Raw genomic sequence first — 19,043 nt, 5'->3', positions numbered from 1 at the left:
GTTGCGCCGTTGATGATGATGATGACTATTCGAGCAAGAATGGCTTCGAATTACGACATATACATATATATGAAGTACGTATATGTGGTTATGAATTTTAATTCCTTAAGTCGAAATCTTTATAACTTGACCAATTTTTCCTGACAGATTTAAGACTTAAGAAGGTTTTACTGTATAGTTATTATTATAGTCATTGTAAATAATCAATAATAATGTATTATAACTTATTTACCTTCCATTGTAGAAATCGGAATCGAGTACCGCAATCGAGAGAGAAGATCCACAGTGGATCGCATCCTCAATCGACGATCCTGCCTCAAATACTCAAGAGGCGCGGCCTTTAGAGATCCCACCCTGCTCGTCATCTTTCATTATCATCATCAACGGCGCAACAACCGGTATCCGGTCTAGGCTTGCCTTAATAAGGAACTCCAGACATCCCGGTTTTGCCCCGAGGTCCACCAATTCAATATCCCTAAAAGCTGTCTGGCGTTCTGACCTACGCTCCATCTTAGGCAGGGTCTGCCTCGTCTTCTTTTTCTACCATAAATATTGCCCTTATAGACTTTCCGGGCTGGATTATTCTCATCCATACGGATGACCCGCCCACCGTAACTTATTGAACCGGATTTTATCCACAACCGGACGGCCATGGTATCGCTTATAGATTTCGTCGTTATGTAGGCTACGGAATCGTCCATCCTCATGTAGGGGACCGAACATTCTTCGTAGGATTCTTCTCTCGAACGCGGGCAAGAGTTCGCAATTCTTCTTGCTAAGAACCCAAGTCTCCGAGGAATACATGAGGACTGGCAAGATGATTGTCTTGTACAGTAAGAGCTTTGACCCTATGGTGAGACGTTCCGAGCGGAACAGTTTTTGTAAGCTGAAATAGGCTCTGTTGGCTGACAACAACCGTGCGCGGATTTCATCATCGTAGCTGTTATCGGTTGTCATTTTCGACCCAAGATAGGCGAAATTATCAACGGTCTCAAAATTGTATTCTCCTATCCTTATTCTTCCCGTTTGCGGATGTAGTCATGTAGCTGTTTTGAAGTTTTTGCGCAGATATAAAAACATCAAGTCCATAGATAGAGTGTCTGGAAGTGGAAAAGCGCACTTTCGCAGTGCCACCAAATTGATATCAGGTCGAGAAGAGTACGTAGCCGATTAAAAGAAATTGGTTTTCAAACAAGGTATTCACTCAAAAAACTTGCGCTAAAGGCTTAAATGCGTACTCTTCGCTTCAAATTTGAAAAAATAGTACCAAATTTGGAATCAGATACGGATGAATAAAAAATAAACCTCTACTAGCCCAATGGAGAGCCGTATGTTCGTCGAAAGGTGAATGAAGAGTTGCATCGAAGCACTGTGATTTCCAGAAAAAAGTTCTCTGAAAGTTGCATGATCAGGGGGAATCTTATATTATGGTTGTAGCAATTTGGCGTCGATTGAAAGTTCACTCAATGCAGACGACTACCTAAGCACAATAAGGAATTATTTGGGGCCATCTATCGACAGGCTAATTTCGGTGGCGATTGATCCAATTTTCCAAGATGAATCTGCACCATGCCGCAGGGCAAAAAGGGTAACATTGTTCTTATTTGTGAAAATTATAATTTTCGCGAGAAAATTACCCACTAATATTAAAATTAATACCTGCCTCCTTTACTAGGTAAAGACATATCTGCAACGAATGCAGCTTCCGACTTTAAATTGGCCCAGAAATAGGCCAGATTTAAGTCTAGTTGAGAACTGTTGTGCTATTTAAAAAAAAAAACAAGTCGGAATACCGGAAGTTGGACGCTTCGGGTATAAAGGTTTGTGCTCATCTTATGTAAGAAACTCTCTATGCACGATTTTCCATTCGTACATAGCTAATACAAACTATTCCGTCATATTTTTTCAAACTTCAAGATAAACATATGAACATACATATTAACAACATAAATACTGTGCTCATCTTAAGTAAACAAATTTTGTCTACTACCACATTTATAAATTGATCTAATGCACCTTCACGCATTTCCACTTTACTCCGTGCACAAAAGCACGTATGAAAAGTAAAAACGGCTGATATATATATTAGGTTGTTGCAAATGAAATGGCCGTTTTGGTACTAAAATTTGAAACGACTGTAAAGCTTACAAAAATTAATTTATTTAATCAAAATAGGTGCCAGTCGATTCGAAACACTTCTCCCAGCGAGATTCAAGAGCATGTGCTTCGTAGAAGTCCAACTTTTGACAGCCTCTTCATCCCTAAATTGTTTTTCCGCCAAAAAATGATCCAAATGTTAAGCATTTGGAGTGGTAGTCGGTTGGCCAAAGGTCCGGAGAATATGGTGGATGAGGCAGAGTCTCATACTGCAATTCGTTCGACTTTTGAACCGTGCAAATTTCCATTCGGAGCGCCATTTTTTGCTCCATAAGGGCATGCGGAACCCATTTGTCGAGCTTTTTCACCTTTCCAAGTCGTTGTAAGTGCCGGGAAACTGTCGAATAGTGTACGCCCAGTTTCTCTGCAATGTCTCTCACAGACTGACGTGTGTCGATTCGACTAGCAAACGCAGCTCGTCGTTGTGAGTCGATGGTCCTGGACGTCCACGTGGCTCACTTTGAAGGTTTACGTCGGCTGACCGGAATTTTTCGAACCACCGCCGTGTGGTTCGTTCGCTTACCGTATCAGCTCCAAATGCGCTGTTCTTGGTCGCCTCCGCTGCTTTATGACTGAGTTTGAACTCATACAGAAAAAGTACACGTATACGGCTCTCTTCCACCCTTTTTAAGGTTTTGTGTAAACACAAAACCTTATTAAAATCGGTTTACTGTCTGCCTGTCCGTCACACGCATTTTTCTCTGAGACGATTATAGCGATTAACACCAAATTTGGTAGAAAGATGGGAACTGTGAACGCTCACGCATACAGTGAATTACATCCTTTTACGTCGAACTTAAGGAGGGGTCCCCATACATGCAAAAGAGGGGTGTAAAATTTTTTTTCATCAAATATAGTCATGTGGGGTATCAAATTAAAGGTCTCGATTAGTACTTTTTAAAGCCGATCTTAGTTTTGACATTCGTTGGAAGGGTGGGGAGCGCGGGGGGTTGAAAGTGATCACTTCTTTAAGGGGGCCATTCTCAGAAACTACTGAACCGAAAAATCTGAAAAAAATGAGGAGGCTGCCACTATATGGTGCCTGGGCTCCGAAATACCTTCCATGCCGATATCTGTTTAAATAAAGCTAATAATAGTATATTACTACCATTTTTTGTAATTGGCTAGAAACCCCCCTTAAGTTCATCCTAGTACCATGAAATTTTGCAGTGATATAGGCTATAATATAGAGCATGATCTTACCAAGTTTGGTGCAAATCGCACTATTACTAACAAAGTTATAATACCTCAAATTTGTTGCTTCTTTGAAAATTGAAGACTATGAATGTCAATATCACCCGAAAGTGGATACTCTCACATAATATATGGATATATTACGTGCTACGTACTAAGAAATACACAAAACCTTTCGTACCTGAAGCGTCCAGCTTCCGGTTTCCCGACTTGTTCCCTTTCTATTCACTGTTATCACAACGATGGTCAAAACTGAAATGACTCTTTGATTGAATATAGAAGTATTTATACTTCATTATCCGACACAATAGCGCCAACTGGTGGTGGTTTGATACTGCAAAATCGCAACTAACTTCATTTGATTGGGAAATCGGCCATTTCATGTGCAACAACCTAATACATAACTAAATCTCCCTCGAATAATTAACACTGATATGCAAATAACTAAAAAAAAGCCAAAAAAATTGAAATCTAAAACGTCCCCATAGACCCCGCCGTTCATAAAGTTCACTTTATATGTCAAACACGTCTTAGGGGGCGATAAATTTACCTGAAATGCGAAATTTTGACCTTCTATAACTTTCTTAATAATAGGTGAATTGCCTTCAAAATTAAGGAAGGACAGAATTGCGTCCTAATTAGGACAGAATTATGTGCTATATTATCACCTATGATAATACCAGATTTTGTACTTCTGGGGTGAATTTAAAAGGGGTTTCCCGGTAAATTTCTCAAACATGGTAAAATACTATTTTTTAAGAATTGCGTGGTCCTAAGTCCGCATCAACTTGATGCCGGACCGTACTATTATCCATTTTATTTGAGCTAATATCGGAACGGAATGTATTTTGAACCCTAGGTTTCATATAGACGCATCACTGTGATTTTTTCAGATTTTTCGGTTGGATAGGTTCTGAGAACGAGACCTATTTCTCTTTCCAAGACACACATTTTGAGTCCTATCTCCCCTATGTTTCACCCAATATAAGAAATAAAATCGGTTTAGAAGAGTACTATTCGATCCCTTTCATTTGATACCTCACAGGTCCACATTCTGTGAAACAAAATGTGGACATGTATGGCATGTATGGGGAGCCCCCTTCAAACTTACAGCATGGTGCCACTCGCTGCATGTAAAGGGGCAAACAGAACTCATGTTTTCATAATTCACAATTTCATGACAATCGGTTCGGCCGTTTCCGAGTAAATTAGGTAGGACAGACTAACAGACAGGCAGACGGACAAACAGGCATTGAATCGATTTCAATAAGGTTTTTTTCGCACAAAACTTCAAAAATGTAAGTTGCAAAAACCCAAAACCAAAATGTTAGTTAATCTCAGCAATAAAAGAAAACTGGAGTAAAATTGTTTATTAAAGATATAGTAAAACCCCCTTAAGTTTATCCTAGAGTTATTGCAGTAACATAAATTAAAATATAAAGCATGTTATCCCCAAGTTTGATCAAAATCATACTATTACTAACAAAGTTACAGTAGCTTAAAGTTGACTTTACCGTGTAAATTTATTGCAACTAAATTTCAATATCACACTATAGTGAGTAGTTTGACATGCTAAATGCATATAAATAACGAGCTACGTACACATGGGATAGTTCTGCACTCAAATATACTCACAGAAGAAAAAAACAAAACCTTTCATGCCTGATGCGCTGAGCTTCCGGTTGCTCGACTTGTTTACATGTATATAAAAAGTCGTCTATATACGTTTAATATACGCGATATTCACTTCGATGTGATACCGACATTTTATATTTTAGGGAATAATAATTATACACGAAATAGGAAAGCTTTGATAAACGATAACTTTCTTAATAATAACCCGAATTTCACCAAACTTTCTAGAATGCTGCTTCATATTAAATTATACTATTATATACATATATAATATTAAAATTCCACAATGTACAAATTAGCGTTGTTGTGGAATTGCATCTAATAGAATTTGTCTTTGATGCAAAATTGAATCGCTGCACAATTCCATGTTTCTGAATTTCTGTAGATGCATCGCTTACTTTACTTATTTGTAATCGGAAATCTTTTATTTATTTTCATCATGGGACAAAAAAAAACAGAAAAGGAGGTCTGTTTAATCTAATTAATTCTCGTGCTTGGGCTCTTCTCCCTCCCATAGTTTCAGTATTAATTACTTGGAAATCGACTAACTGGGAGAAGAACAACGCCTGTTAAGGAGGACCAGCCCGATCTCCCGTAACAAATAAATGGTGGCAGCGGTGGGATATTAGCAAGTGTAAAGCTAAACAACTGCAAGTCATCAGCACTGACCGAGAGACACGTCGTGCGATATCATCTCCGGAGTATTGCCGGCAGACTTGGATCATCGTCTACGAAATCGAGGACACCAATTGCAGAAAATATCTTTACCAAATTTGAATTGTCTGCGGAGAAATCATCATCAATACAATGAACGGTATATGATCAACCACTTTGCAGCTATTAATCCAGTGAGTACCTGTATTGATTAAATAAGTGCTAGAAACTAAGAATCGAGAACAGGAGAACTAATAATTTTTGTGAAAATCGCTGATCGTAAGGATCAGTATAGTTTTGTGGCTCCGTAAAGCCGTCTTGTATGAGATTTAAGAGATAATTCAAATGTAATTATTCGGTACAAAGTGGATGTCAGATACACAAGCAAAATTTTGAGAGGTTTTGCATGTTAGTGCGTTTGAACAAAACTGCAAATCTGAGGGTGAAATTTTTAATTCAATTTCTTATTTCTTGGAGACAACCCGAATCAATTCCTGAATGAACCGGTATTCTTGAGAAATCCTGAAGAGGCGATTTCTTCTCGATACATTGTCCAATTTTAACAGAAATTTTTGATTCCGAACTAGATAATAGTAGCACGTCAGTGAAAATGAAAACACAATGAGTTGTGCTTTGGGTGATTTGTTTGTTGAACTCATTAATAGACTGCTGGAAAAAAATGTGTAATTCGTATGGAAAGAAGAATACAGAAGGCCTTTAATTTGGTCAAGCAGAAGTTTAGCCGATATTAAAATACCCTGACTTTGGAAAACCTTTTACCATAACAACGGATGCAGGATGAGCGGACAGACAGACACCGACTTGATTCTAATAAGGTTTTGATTCACACAAAACCTTAAAAAGTAGTCAAATTTTAATACGAAGTCATACTTTCAATCATTTGAATTATCGTCTAACACTGATTGCTATTATCTTTTCCACAGCTATATATATATATACAGGCTGTTTCAAAACTAGCTGGCAAAACCACTAATACAGTTCTAAGCAGAAAGTATTAAGTATATTTTTTCCATTTCTTAACCCTTTAGCTGCCACAAGTATTTAAACTTTTAAAAAAAATGCCGTTTTTACACCACTAAAATCATAATAACTCAAAAACTACGATAGCTATGATGAATTTAGCTAGGACTTCACTCTAGAGTACAAAAGTTTATTTATGAACAGAGTAAGCTGTGTGGAAGCAATAGCTTTCCAAATTCAAAAGTTGTGTTTTCACGGTTTTTTTTGCTTAACAAAAGATGTAAGGTCCCCGAAATAAATAAAATGTTTTCAGAAGTTATGTTTTTTCTTATTCGCCTTTGTATTCAATCGCAAAAATTGTACTTCGTTGTTCTTCTGTTTTCTTGTTGAGATGGGGTCCGAGTTATCCTTGTTTAAGGCTGCAATGATTTTAGCATCTATTATTTTTTTTTTATTGTATTACATTCATTTTTGGACCTTTCTACTAACAAAAATTCATCGAAACTTACATCTAAACAAGTCGGAATACCGGAAGCTCGCCCTACGGGTATAAAGGTTTTGTGTTCACCTTATGTAAGAAACTTCAACGCCCATTTTTCTATCCGTATATAGCTACAAATCCAACATATTCCTTCACAATTCATTCATTCATTCATTAATTCTTTTCCAAACTATAAAATACACGTACATATTACAGCGACAGATAGATATTATCCTCCTAAATTGGCCGTAGTCATATTTTCGATATACTTCCTGCACAAAAGCATACATATGTACATATATAATACGCATATTTGGTTTGGCTGGCTGGTTTAATGTACAAATATATCTATCTGGATTAGACACTACCCGCAAACTTCGTTACCACGCATATACTATATACTTACATGCACACATGTCTGTTTGGAGTAATTGATATTCATATACAAATGACTAAAACAAAATAATTTTTTGCGACCCCATTCATATGAACTACTTCGTTGTGGTATTAATTGAAAAAAAAATTCAGAGTTTTTTTTGTAGCTTAAAAAAAATTTCAGACTATCCTGAATTTAATGATATGTCTAAAAATCAAATCCAACAACTAGAAGTACTTTAAAAAATTATTGAAGTTAATTGTTATGACCTGTGAGTTAGCGGACCATGAAATCAGTCAAAACCAAGACTATTTTACATTTTAAACAACTTTCTGGGTGTTTTATTAGAATCGAAACTAATCGTCTGCAGGGATAGAATAGAGTTAAAACAACAAGTATAGTGCGAAAAATGGAAAGAAATCGATAAGAAAGCCAGGAAATATGGATCGCACGTTTTTTGTCTCTCCTGAAGAATCACGTTTTTTCTGAAAACTGTTCCTTTTTCTCGGGACCAAGTTAACTAATCGTTCCAGAATTTTGCAATAGTATAGATTAATGCTTCTTTTTTCATTATGGAAAAACGATTTTAAATACATTCCATACTTACCAAAAGAAAATATCAAAATAGAAATAGTGTCCGTATAGCTGAGTGGTTAGAGCGCAAGGCTGTCGTACGGAAGGTCGCGGTTCAAATCTCACTGGTGGCAGTGGAATTTGTATCATGATTTGACATCGAATTCCAGTCGACTCAGCTGTAAATCTAGGTAATAATCTCGGGCGAGCGCAATGCTGACCACGTTGCCTCCTAGTGTACCGTTACGGTCTTGAATGAAGTGCTCTAACACACTTCAAGGCCCTGATCCAACATGGATTGTTGCGCCAACGATTATTATTATTATTAAAATAGAAACAAGTCGGGAAACCGGAAGCTGGACGCTTCAGGTACAAAAGGTTTTGTGTATTTCTTAGTACGTAGCACGTAATATATCCATATATTATGTGAGAGTATCCACTTTCGGGTGATATTGACATTCATAGTCTTCAATTTTCAAAGAAGCAACAACTTCCATGTATTACAACTTTGTTAGTAATAGCGTGATTTCCACCAAGCTTGGTAGGATCATGCTCTACATTATAGCCTACATCACTGCAATTTCGTGGTGCTAGGATGAACTTAAAGAGGCTTTTGCAGCGAATTACTAAAAATTATAGTAATATACTATTATTATTTTTATTTGAACAGGTATCGGTATGGAAGGTATTTCGGTGCCGAGGCATCATATAGTGACAGCCTCCTGATTTTTTCAGATTTTTCGGTTCAGTAGTTTCTCAGAATGGCCCCCTTAAAGAAATGATCACTTTCAACCCCCCGCACTCCCTACCTTTCCAAAAAATGCCAAGACTAAGACCGGCTTTGAAAAGTACTAACCGAGACCTTTAATTTGATGCCCCACATGACATTTGAAGAAAAGAAATTTTACACCCCCCTTGTGCATATTTGGGGAACCTCCTTAAATTCGACGTAACAGAATGTAACTCACTGTATGCGTGAGCGATCACAGTTCCTACCTTTGTACCAAATTTGTTGTCAATCGCTATAACCGTCTCGAAGAAAAATGCGTGTGACGGACAGACAGACAGACAGTAAACCGATTTTAATAAAGTTTTATGTTTACACAAAACCTTAAAAAGTGGGTATTTCTTCACAATTTTCATGTTGCTCTAAAAACAGAGTACCCTTTAAAATAGAATCATTCCTTCTTCCTTAAATGTTAAATACAGACTCATGAATATACTGTCAAAATTTCAATAAATTCAGACAGGTACTTTTTGAGAAAAAGGAACAAATATACAAGGTGATTTCCCATATGAATAACCTTGCTACCCACTCCCCGGATTGATATGGGATGATGACGTCATACACGTTGTAGAATGCACGTAATTCACGAAAAATGGCAAAGTTTCACCCTCTATAACTTTGTCAATAATACCCATGACAAATTTTGTACTTCTAAAATGGACATAAGGGGGCTTGCCGGTTAATTTCTAAAATGTGGAAATATACTATTATCAGCTTTATTTGTGCATCGGAACCGGATGTATTTTGAGGCCTATATTCCGCAGAGATACACCATTGAAAAAAAAATTAGATAGACAGCAAATTTTTGAGGCAGAGAAACAAAATTTTTGCATTTGGAAATCTATTCACATTTCAATAAAATAGAAATTTGTATTCTAGAAGGAAGTCCTAACCACCATTCATTGTTTACTCCAATGCTCTAGCTATCGGCGTTAAATCACACCTATCCTATCCACAGCCTGAATCTTGTCTGGATCTGGGTGCATTCCCGCGGGGAAATCCTGTGGCATAAAACCTTAAAAAATTGAACATGCCCAAAAACCTTCGCGGGATCCTTGACTGTTCTAGGTTGTGGGAAATCTATGATGGTCTGAACCTTGTCTGGATCTGGGTGCATTCCCGCATGGAAATCGTATGGCCAAAAAACTTCACCTGCGTTGAAGGAATTTAAATTTTTCAACGTTAAGTACAAGACCAGGCTCAACGAGACGTTAAAAAATGCAATGTGGCAAAGACGCGGAGGTACCACTAAATTGCAGGACTCATTGAGACCCTCGACACGCGACTACCCGATTGCCACTTTCGGTTGGCGGACCGCGAGTTAGTTCAGGACCTACTTCCCAAATGTAAAGCTCCTAGTGTTGCAGCTAGCTTAGAGACAGTAATCGTGATGTTTGCCACCGTTTGCTAAAGCTCGGAAGTTTAGCCCGTGGCTTGCCGCGACACTTCACTCAACCCACGAGGCGCGCATGCGCATGAGGATACCCTTTAATTTTGAGTACGAACACTCCTCGAGCACGTAGGCGACGAACCCAATAGACTCCTCGTCCAGACCGACGAGCTCTTGATTAAATCGCGTGACTTTAGTAGTCATGTTCGCGAGCGCGAACCGTGCCTCCAATTGGCGGAGCCAAGCCCCCGGGTTACGTAGCCAAAACGGTGGCATCCGCACTGCGGCCACGGGCGGTGCGCAGGAGCCTGCAGCGCTGTTGTCATACGACATTGCAAACAGCCAAATTTACGAAAAAAAAACAAGTCGGAATACCGGAAGTTCGCGCTTCGGGTATAAAGGTTTTGTGTTCATCTTATGTAAGTAACTTCAAAGCACATTTTTCTATCCGTATATAGCTACAAATCAAACATCATCCTTCCAAACTACGAGACATACGTACATATTACAGCCATAGATATTACGCTCACCCTAAACAAACAAAGTGCCCATTTCCGAATACTGTACACATATATGCATGTATATAAATTGATCCTACCCATATTTCCGATTTAACTCTTATATCTATTTGAATTAGGCACTTCCCGGAAAGTTCATTAGCGCGCATATATTATATACCTACATACACACATGTTTGGTTGACAAATAACTAAAAAACTCTCATCAATTTTCGTGACAATCGGTCCAGCCGTTTCCGAATAAATCGGGTGTGACAGACAGACAGACAGACAGACGGACAGACAGACAGACAGACAGACGGACAGACAGACAGACACCGTCTCGATTCTAATAAGGATTTGTTTCACACAAAACCTTAAAAACGAAGAATCCTCCGAGCCCCACGAGCAGAAAACGTGACCTAAGCAGAAAATTTAACACCACGACCGAAATGGAACTCCCTCGAAGCGGAACCACGCGAGCCTAATGTCAATAGCTGGATTAGGAAGCAGGATAATCTAGGAAGCGCCAGAGGCCACAGACTGCCCAACTTTGTCTTTCAAAAAAGTGCGCCGAATTCTGCGGCCTAACGTTTTTTACTCTTCACAAAGAAGAATAATAATAATTTAAATTTAACCAACTGAATAATAACATAAATAACGGCGGGACTCACTAAGGCAGGACATTGCTAGACTAGCAATGCCAGCCGACGGGTGAGAAATAAAGTGCAGAGGGTTTACCGGAATTATGCCATCCCCTGTCAGACACCCGTAGTTGAAATTCTGGACACACTAAAACAGAAACTTTCTGTCATATGCAGTCGGTTACGACGGTATGGCGAAAGTTTTTCCAGACGTGTCCAGAATGCAACATACGCGAGGAACCAGCGGAGCTTTTTCAGATCTCTCAACGAATCCCAACAGAGCGCCCAGACAATACAGTTCTCGGTGACGGAAGCGAAAGAGTATTGGGGTGGACTTTGGGGGTTACCTGCCCAGCATGCTGAGCATGCTGAGTGGATCACCGCCGAAGGCACCCGCCATGCCAATACACCTGGCATGAATTTCGCGGATGTTACCGAAGAGGAAGTTCGACGAGCCATAAACATCTCGAAGAACTGGAGGGGCCCAGGTCTGGATCGGGTGCAGAATTTCTGGTATAAGAAATTTACCAGCGTACACAGTCGGTTGGCACGCAGTATAAATGAGGTCATGAGTCGGCCAGAGGAATTTCCACCTTTCCTCACTGCGGGGATTACCTACCTTATCCCTAAGAAGGACACGGTGCAGGACCCCTCAGACACAAGACCGATCACTTGCTTACCAACCCTCTACAAATTCATCACGTCCATTATTAGTGGAAGAATCAATGCGCACCTCGAGACCAACAACATTCTGTCCGAGGAGCAGAAGGGCTGCCGAGTTGGGTCAAGGGGTTGCAAAAAGCAACTCATTATCGACTCGGTAGTTGTAGGACAAGCAACTAGAGGTCAAAGAAACCTCTTCAGTTGCTATATCGATTATGCCAAGGCTGATCGACATCCTACATCTGTATCGCATTGATCCGAAACTAATAAAGTTTTTGGCGACAGTCATGGAAGGGTGGCATACCACCTTATCGGTGCGTAAATCTGAGGGTGCTAATACCTCAGAACCCATCCGTATACAGAGGGGCATCTTCCAGGGGATTCATTGAGTCCTCTTTGGTTTTGTATGGCACTGAACCCCCTTTCATGGCTACTGAATGATGCTAGAGGGCATGGTTTTGCAATAAAGTATGGCCTACGTGCTAAGTGCGAACGGATACACTTGATGTACCTAGATGACATCAAGCTGTATGCTGGTACTGACAACCATCTTAGAAGTCTGTTGCGAATAATAGAGATGTTCAGCCGTGATATTCGGATGGAGTTTGGATTAGACAAGTGTCGAATCCAAGCCATCCGCAAAGGTCATCACGAGCCGCATGCCGGACATAGCATTGGTGACCTCCACATCGAAGCTATGACCGAGACAGATTTCTACAAGTACCTAGGAATACTGCAAGGCACCCATGCTCGAGTTGGTGATCTGAAGGAAGCTCTGCTGTCCGAATTCCTGCGACGTGGAAAGCTGGTGCTGAAATCGCATCTCTCGGGGAAGAATAAAATAAGCGCGTTGAATGTATTCGCTATCCCTTCACTGGCTTATGCATTCGGCATATTGCCGTGGACGAAGACCGATCTGGAAAACGTCCAGCGGCGGATACGGACAACTATGTCCAAATTCCGAATGCATCACCCAAAGTCTGCCGTGGAGCGGATGAACCTGCCTCGTGACATCGGAGGTAGGGGCGTGGTTGACGTGGCGGCACAACATCATCGCCAAGTCGACTGGCTGCGCGCTTATTTTTACAGTAGAGAGCAGGCGAGTCCCTTGCATGCGGCTGTCTGTAAGGCAGACTGTGGACTGACTCCACTTAACTTGAAGGATCGATCTTTCAATCCTCTGAGTGGGGTGAAGTCGGACCAGGAGCGGATCGAGGAATGGAAGTCGAAGGCAATGCACGGTAAACACGTGAATTGTCTTTGGCAGCCATTTGTCGATTTGCATTTGTCGAACAGATGGCTGTGTGCTGGGGAGCTCTTTGCTGAGACGGAGGGGTTTATGTGTGCCATTCAGGATGGCGTGGTCGCCACCCGAGCTTATAAAAAGCTCATCATGAAAGAACGGGTGGAGAACGACCAGTGCAGAATGTGTGGTTCGGCGTTAGAGACGTTGGACCATCTCATTTCTGGCTGTACTGTTATGGCACCGGTGCAATACATCACCAACCTTGCATATAAGCATGGGCTGATCACGGGAACATGTCCGGTTTACCGATAAGAGCCGCAAGCAGTACTTGATAGTTCTGCTTACAGCATGTATTGGGACAGGCAAGTTCTGACTGATCGCCATACCGCACACAACAAGCGACGGGTCGCTCCGCGTATATTATTGATGTTGCTATCCCCCATAATAGCAACACTAAACGGAAATACGTGGAGAAGAAGGTGAACTATGAGCCATTGGCTCGGGAAATCAAAGAAATTTGGCGTCTCGAGCGGGTGGTTGTAGTTCCCATAATATTGTCAGCTACAGGTATTGTACCTAAATCCCTCACGGCTTCACTTGATGTCCTGGGACTTTCGCATAGTCTGCTTCAAACCATGCCGGAGTACACCATTCTGCATACGTGCTCGATGTTGCGGGGAGTACTCAACGGATTCTCCCACTGACCTACCACCGGCCACCACCACCAGTGCCCCTTTAGTTTTTAAGTAGGTAGGATCGTCCGAGCCTAAATGCTTGGCACTTAGTGCTAGTATTAGGCAAAATCCGGCATCTGCCGAGATTGTGATAACTCGGAAATAATAAATGTCAAGGCTTTCCACAGCGTCCCGCATACCTGGCTCATCGATATCTGACATCTGTATCGCATTGGTCAGAAACTAATAAAGTTTTTGCCGACAGTCATGGAAGAGTGGCATACCACCTTATCAGTGGGTACATTTAAGGATGCTAATACTTCACCTATCTATATACGGATCGTCCAAGGGAATTCTTTGAGTTCCCTTTGGTTTTGCATGACACCGAACCCCCTTTCATGGTTACTGAATGATGATAGAAATCATGACTTTGCAATGGCCTACTGGCTAAGTGTAAGCTGGCACACTTGATGTACTTAGATCACATCAAGCTGTATGTTGGTACTGACGACCACCTTAGAAGTATTTTGCGAATAGTAGACATGTTCAGCGGATAGAATTTGGACTAGACAGGTATCGAATCCAAGCCATCCGCAAAAGGCATCACGAGCCGCATGTTGGACATAGCATTGGTGATCTCCACATCAAAGCTATGACCGGGGCAGACTTCTATAAATACCTAGGAATTCTAAAAGGAAACCATGCTCGAGCTAGTGATCTGAAAGATGCTCTGCTGTCCTAATTGCTGGTACTGAAATCGCATCTCTCGGAGAAGAGTAATGTGTTCGTTATCGCATCACTAGCTTATGCATTCGGGGCGTGGTTGACGTGGCCGCACAACAGTATCCCCAAGTCTAATCGCTGCGCGCTTATTTTTACAGCAAGGAACAAGCGAGTCCCTTGCATGCGGCTGTCTATAAGGCAGACTGTGGACTGACTCCACTGAACTTGAAGGATTGACATTCAAAGACAATGCACGGTATACACGTGAATTGTCTTTGGTAGCCATTTGTCGAACAGATAGCTGTGTGGCGGGACCTCTTTATCGACACGGGGGGATTCATGTGTGCCATTCAGGACGACGTGGTCACCATTCGAGCTTATAAAAAGCTCATAATAACAGAACAGGTGGAGAATGACCAATCCAGAATGTGTTGTTCGGCGTTAGAGACGTTGGATCATCTCATTTCTGGCTGCACTGTTATGGCACCGGTACAACGCACGAACAGGCATAGTGCTGTATGTAAGGTCATCCATCAAAACTTTGCATACAAGCATGGGCTGGGAACATGTTGTTATCCCCATAATAGCAACATTGAACGGAAATAGGTGGAGAGGAAAGTGAACTATAAGCCACTGGCTGAGGAAACCAAACAAATTTGGGAGCCCGGGCGAATGGTTGTAGTTCCGAGAAAATTGTCAGCTACGGGTCTTGTACCTAAATCCTTCGCTGCTCCCTTGATGTCCTGGGACTCTCACCCAGTCTGATTCAAATCGTGCAGAAATATACCAGTCTGCTTACGTGCTCGATGTTGCGAGGAGTTCTCGACGGAATCTCCACATAACCTACCATCGAACACCACCGCCAGCGCCCCTTTATAATTTAAGTAGGATCGTCCGAACCTAAATGCTTATTTAGTGCAAGTGTTAGGTAAAATTCGGCATTTGCCAAGATTATAACAACTTGGAAATAATAATCACGACGTAAGTAAATGATTCCGAGAAAACCAAAGGCACGATAATATTGGCAGAAACACCGAGGATCTCGCCAGAGCTCTTCGGAAAAGGAACATTGATATTTGTTTTCTACAAGAAACCCGATGATCTGATGTCAAAAATTGCGACATAGAACGCGAACGTTCTAAAAATGTCTATTAGTTCCTCTATATTGGCAGTCAACGCACTCAATGTGTTGTGAGCATTGCCATCTCAGAGGGTTTCCGTGATGCCATTGAAAAAGTCGAATGATTCGATGACCGGCACATGAAGCTCGCCATTACATCAGCTGATCACACTATTCACTTCTTCAAAGCGTTCGCACTAGACCGGTCGACCTGATGTCAAGAAAGATGCCTTCTGACAACCTCTCGATGCAAAAATCTGTAATGTGCCCGCTGATGGTTCGAGCTAAATGATCATGTGGGTGAAGTGGCAAGGATGTGCATGGGGAAAGGGGTTTGGAAAACGCAATGAGGGTGGCGAGCGTATAGTCGAATTTGGGAGCAGTCATGACCTTCTACTTAATAATACATAGTTCCATCAAAAGATTATTTCATCGCCGCGTTTTTCTAACTTTCGATTAAAACAACAGGGTGTATCTACCACTTTATTTAACTAGGCACGTGCAACTATTATTTTTATCAAGCAAATGAAAAACGAAAATAAGATATCTTTGAATGGTCTAGATTGCTTGAATATGTGAATTTTATATTACATAACGAAAAAAATACTACAATATATCATATTTGCAATACTATATGCTAGCGAAATTAGTGTGTGGGCAAGATATACGTATGTAAATTGAATGTCGCTGGTACTGACGTTAATGCATACCCATTTTAATACAAGATTACACGCAAATTTAATTGGCATATACCTACGCATATGTACGCCTTGAATAATTGATGCTAATATACAAATAATGAAATCACTAGGCAGTCACCTCCCTTAAAAGGTTGTCACTATGATACATCGGGGGCATGTAAGAAAGAAAAAGTTCTCCGTCCCACCTCTGCTAAAAACCCGCAGAAGTCACTGCTCTTAAAAAAATGACGGTGCCCCGTAAAAAGGAACTATTCTCGTATCGTTAACCCTATTTGTAGAGCAATCATCTTCCCGATATGCAAAGAGGGGGAGGAGGGAGGGCACAGAGTAGAGGACGTCCTATTGCATGGAAATTCATTATTTCATTCAATTTGTTGCTGATGAAATGACTGGTAATGCACTCACATCTCACTCACAACTTATTTTCCCCAACTGTTTGCATACCTCTTTGGATGAGCGTTCTTTCCGTGAGCGGGATAAAGATCGGATGCCCTGTACATATGTTTCGTTGCCAATCCAAGCGCCTAAATTCCAATGCTCCCCTCATAGTACTCGTAATATTTCGTAACGAAGTGGATAAAAATAATTTCCGTACATTCATTTTTAAAGCGACCTGCAATAATGTCCAATTAAATATGTGGAAAAGCACCTGCAACAATACCTTAACATAGCAAGTGATAATCAAATATTAAAAGTTTCCTGTTCCCTTTTATTCGATGACGTTTATTTCAGCGGAAAACGAGTGAAGAAGGAAGGAAGTAACTGAACAATGTACGCACTCGGTACGCAAACAGGAAATTTTCCGGTTTTTGATTATGACTAGTTGTTCAGTTAATACAAACAAGCCGAACTCGTAACACTACTTTAACATACGTTAGACACAAATAGATTTGCTCGTAGATTAGTGTTATCTGTTCCCAGACCTTTCCTTAAGACTTAAAAATCCAACGCAGACGTCCAGCACTTTTAACCAAATCTGGATCGAGTGCACTTTCCTAAATATGTCAAACTAACAGCTGACTTTCATCGCAGTTCCGAATTTGGGTGAATGTTGGGTTTAGGAGAGAATCTCATCCAGTGCACCCTGAAAATTTAAAAATGTATTGTCATTTTGTCCTATTGCCTTGTAAAAATTGAGTATTAGCTGTTTTAAACAATCTGGCGATTTTGCCACGGTTGGCGGCAAATATCAGAAAACAAATCTCAAAACGAAACTGCGCCATCTATGAGTACTTGCAAAGATTTCAAGTGGATTTAAGTTAAGGTTCCTAGTTGGTAAGTTTTCATAGCTAATTCCATCCTCGTAAAGCTCGACACGGAACAAACGCTTCGAGCCGTCCGTCGGTTGCTCCAAGGTGTCACCCCTAAAGCCCCAACCACAGTTAGATACTAGACAGCTACCACACTTCCCCTTGCCCTTCAAGGGGGGAAATCAGTGTGAGTACGTACGATTTCAAATTGTGTTGCCGTTGAGCATGAGCGAGATGTAACGAAAATCCGATCAGCTGTATTTGACATACCGCCCGGGCTTGCCAATGAATTGGTGAGGTTGGCAAGTTTTTGCTTATTCTTAAGTGAATATGTGAAACAACTTTCTGCTATATGGGTGAGCACGGCAGTAGTACTAGAATAGCAAAAGCTCACCGATCTCTCTCTTACCAATATGATTTGACGAAGATTATGCCTTTTCTTTCTTTAGCGTCTCTGATGTGTACAGATAAGCTTCTGCAGCACATTCGCAAGTGGGGTCATTTTAGTGTGGGTACTGCCTATAGTAGATCTACTGTGGCCCCAACCACAGTTAGATACTAGACAGCTACCACACTCCCCCTTGCCCCAAAAGGAGGGAAATCAGTGTGAGTACGCACGATTTCAAATTGTGTTGCCGTTGAGCATGAGCGAGATGTAACGAAAATCCGATCAGCTGTATTTGACATACCGCCCGGACTTGCCAATGAATTGGTGAGGTCAGCAAGTTTTTGCTTATGATTAAGTGAATATGTGAAACAGCTTTTTGCTATATGGGTGAGCACGGCAGTAGTACCAGAATAGCAAGAGCTCACCGATCTTTCTCTTACCAATACGATTTGACGAAGATTATGCCTTTTCCTTGTTTAGCGTCTCTGATGTGTACAGATAACCTTCTGCAGGCACATTCGCAAGTGGGGTCATTTTAGTAAGGGTACTGCCTATAGTAGATCTACTGTGGCCCCAACTATAGTTGCGCGACGATAGTGATGTCGCCAGCCTCGCGGTGTGCACTCGAGGTGTATCGTCTCAAGTTTGCGTCTAACCACGGTCGTTATATGAGCTGTCTTCGCGTTATGACTTAAAAACATCGGGACGAAATGCCAAATCAGCTGGGAAAAAACAGAATACACCAATAAATCACACTGCATACAATACATACAATTACAAACAGTATTTTCCAAATAATTCCCTCCTCAAAACTCCGTTTTGGCAGCTAGAAGCTCACAAGCAAAATGGAACAACATTGGACGCGCTCCTCATATATGCATATCGCCAGGTTCCCAAGTGATTTCGAAA

The 19,043-nt window shown here is 41.0% G+C and overlaps 1 protein-coding gene across 3 annotated transcripts in view; it reads right to left on the bottom strand.

Annotated features, from left to right (window-relative positions):
* The window catches only part of LOC119648202, a 203,641-nt gene extending 185,944 nt beyond the window's left edge, over positions 1-17,697 (bottom strand). The window contains exons 1-2 of one of the 3 annotated variants that reach the window (XM_038049802.1): positions 17,420-17,697; positions 16,941-17,109 (exon numbers count right to left, since the gene is read on the bottom strand). In XM_038049802.1, the coding sequence (XP_037905730.1) occupies positions 16,941-17,097 (157 nt within the window). In that variant the 5' untranslated portion in view covers positions 17,098-17,109; positions 17,420-17,697. The other 2 variants (XM_038049801.1, XM_038049803.1) reach the window with 2 other exon arrangements.
* Between the last annotated feature and the right edge of the window lie 1,346 nt (positions 17,698-19,043).

The sequence above is a fragment of the Hermetia illucens genome, chromosome 2, assembly GCF_905115235.1.
Source record: "Hermetia illucens chromosome 2, iHerIll2.2.curated.20191125, whole genome shotgun sequence".
NCBI classification, from domain to species: domain Eukaryota; kingdom Metazoa; phylum Arthropoda; class Insecta; order Diptera; family Stratiomyidae; genus Hermetia; species Hermetia illucens.
Note: the sequence above shows the minus strand (reverse complement) of the source record. Positions and strands in the feature narration are given on the sequence as shown.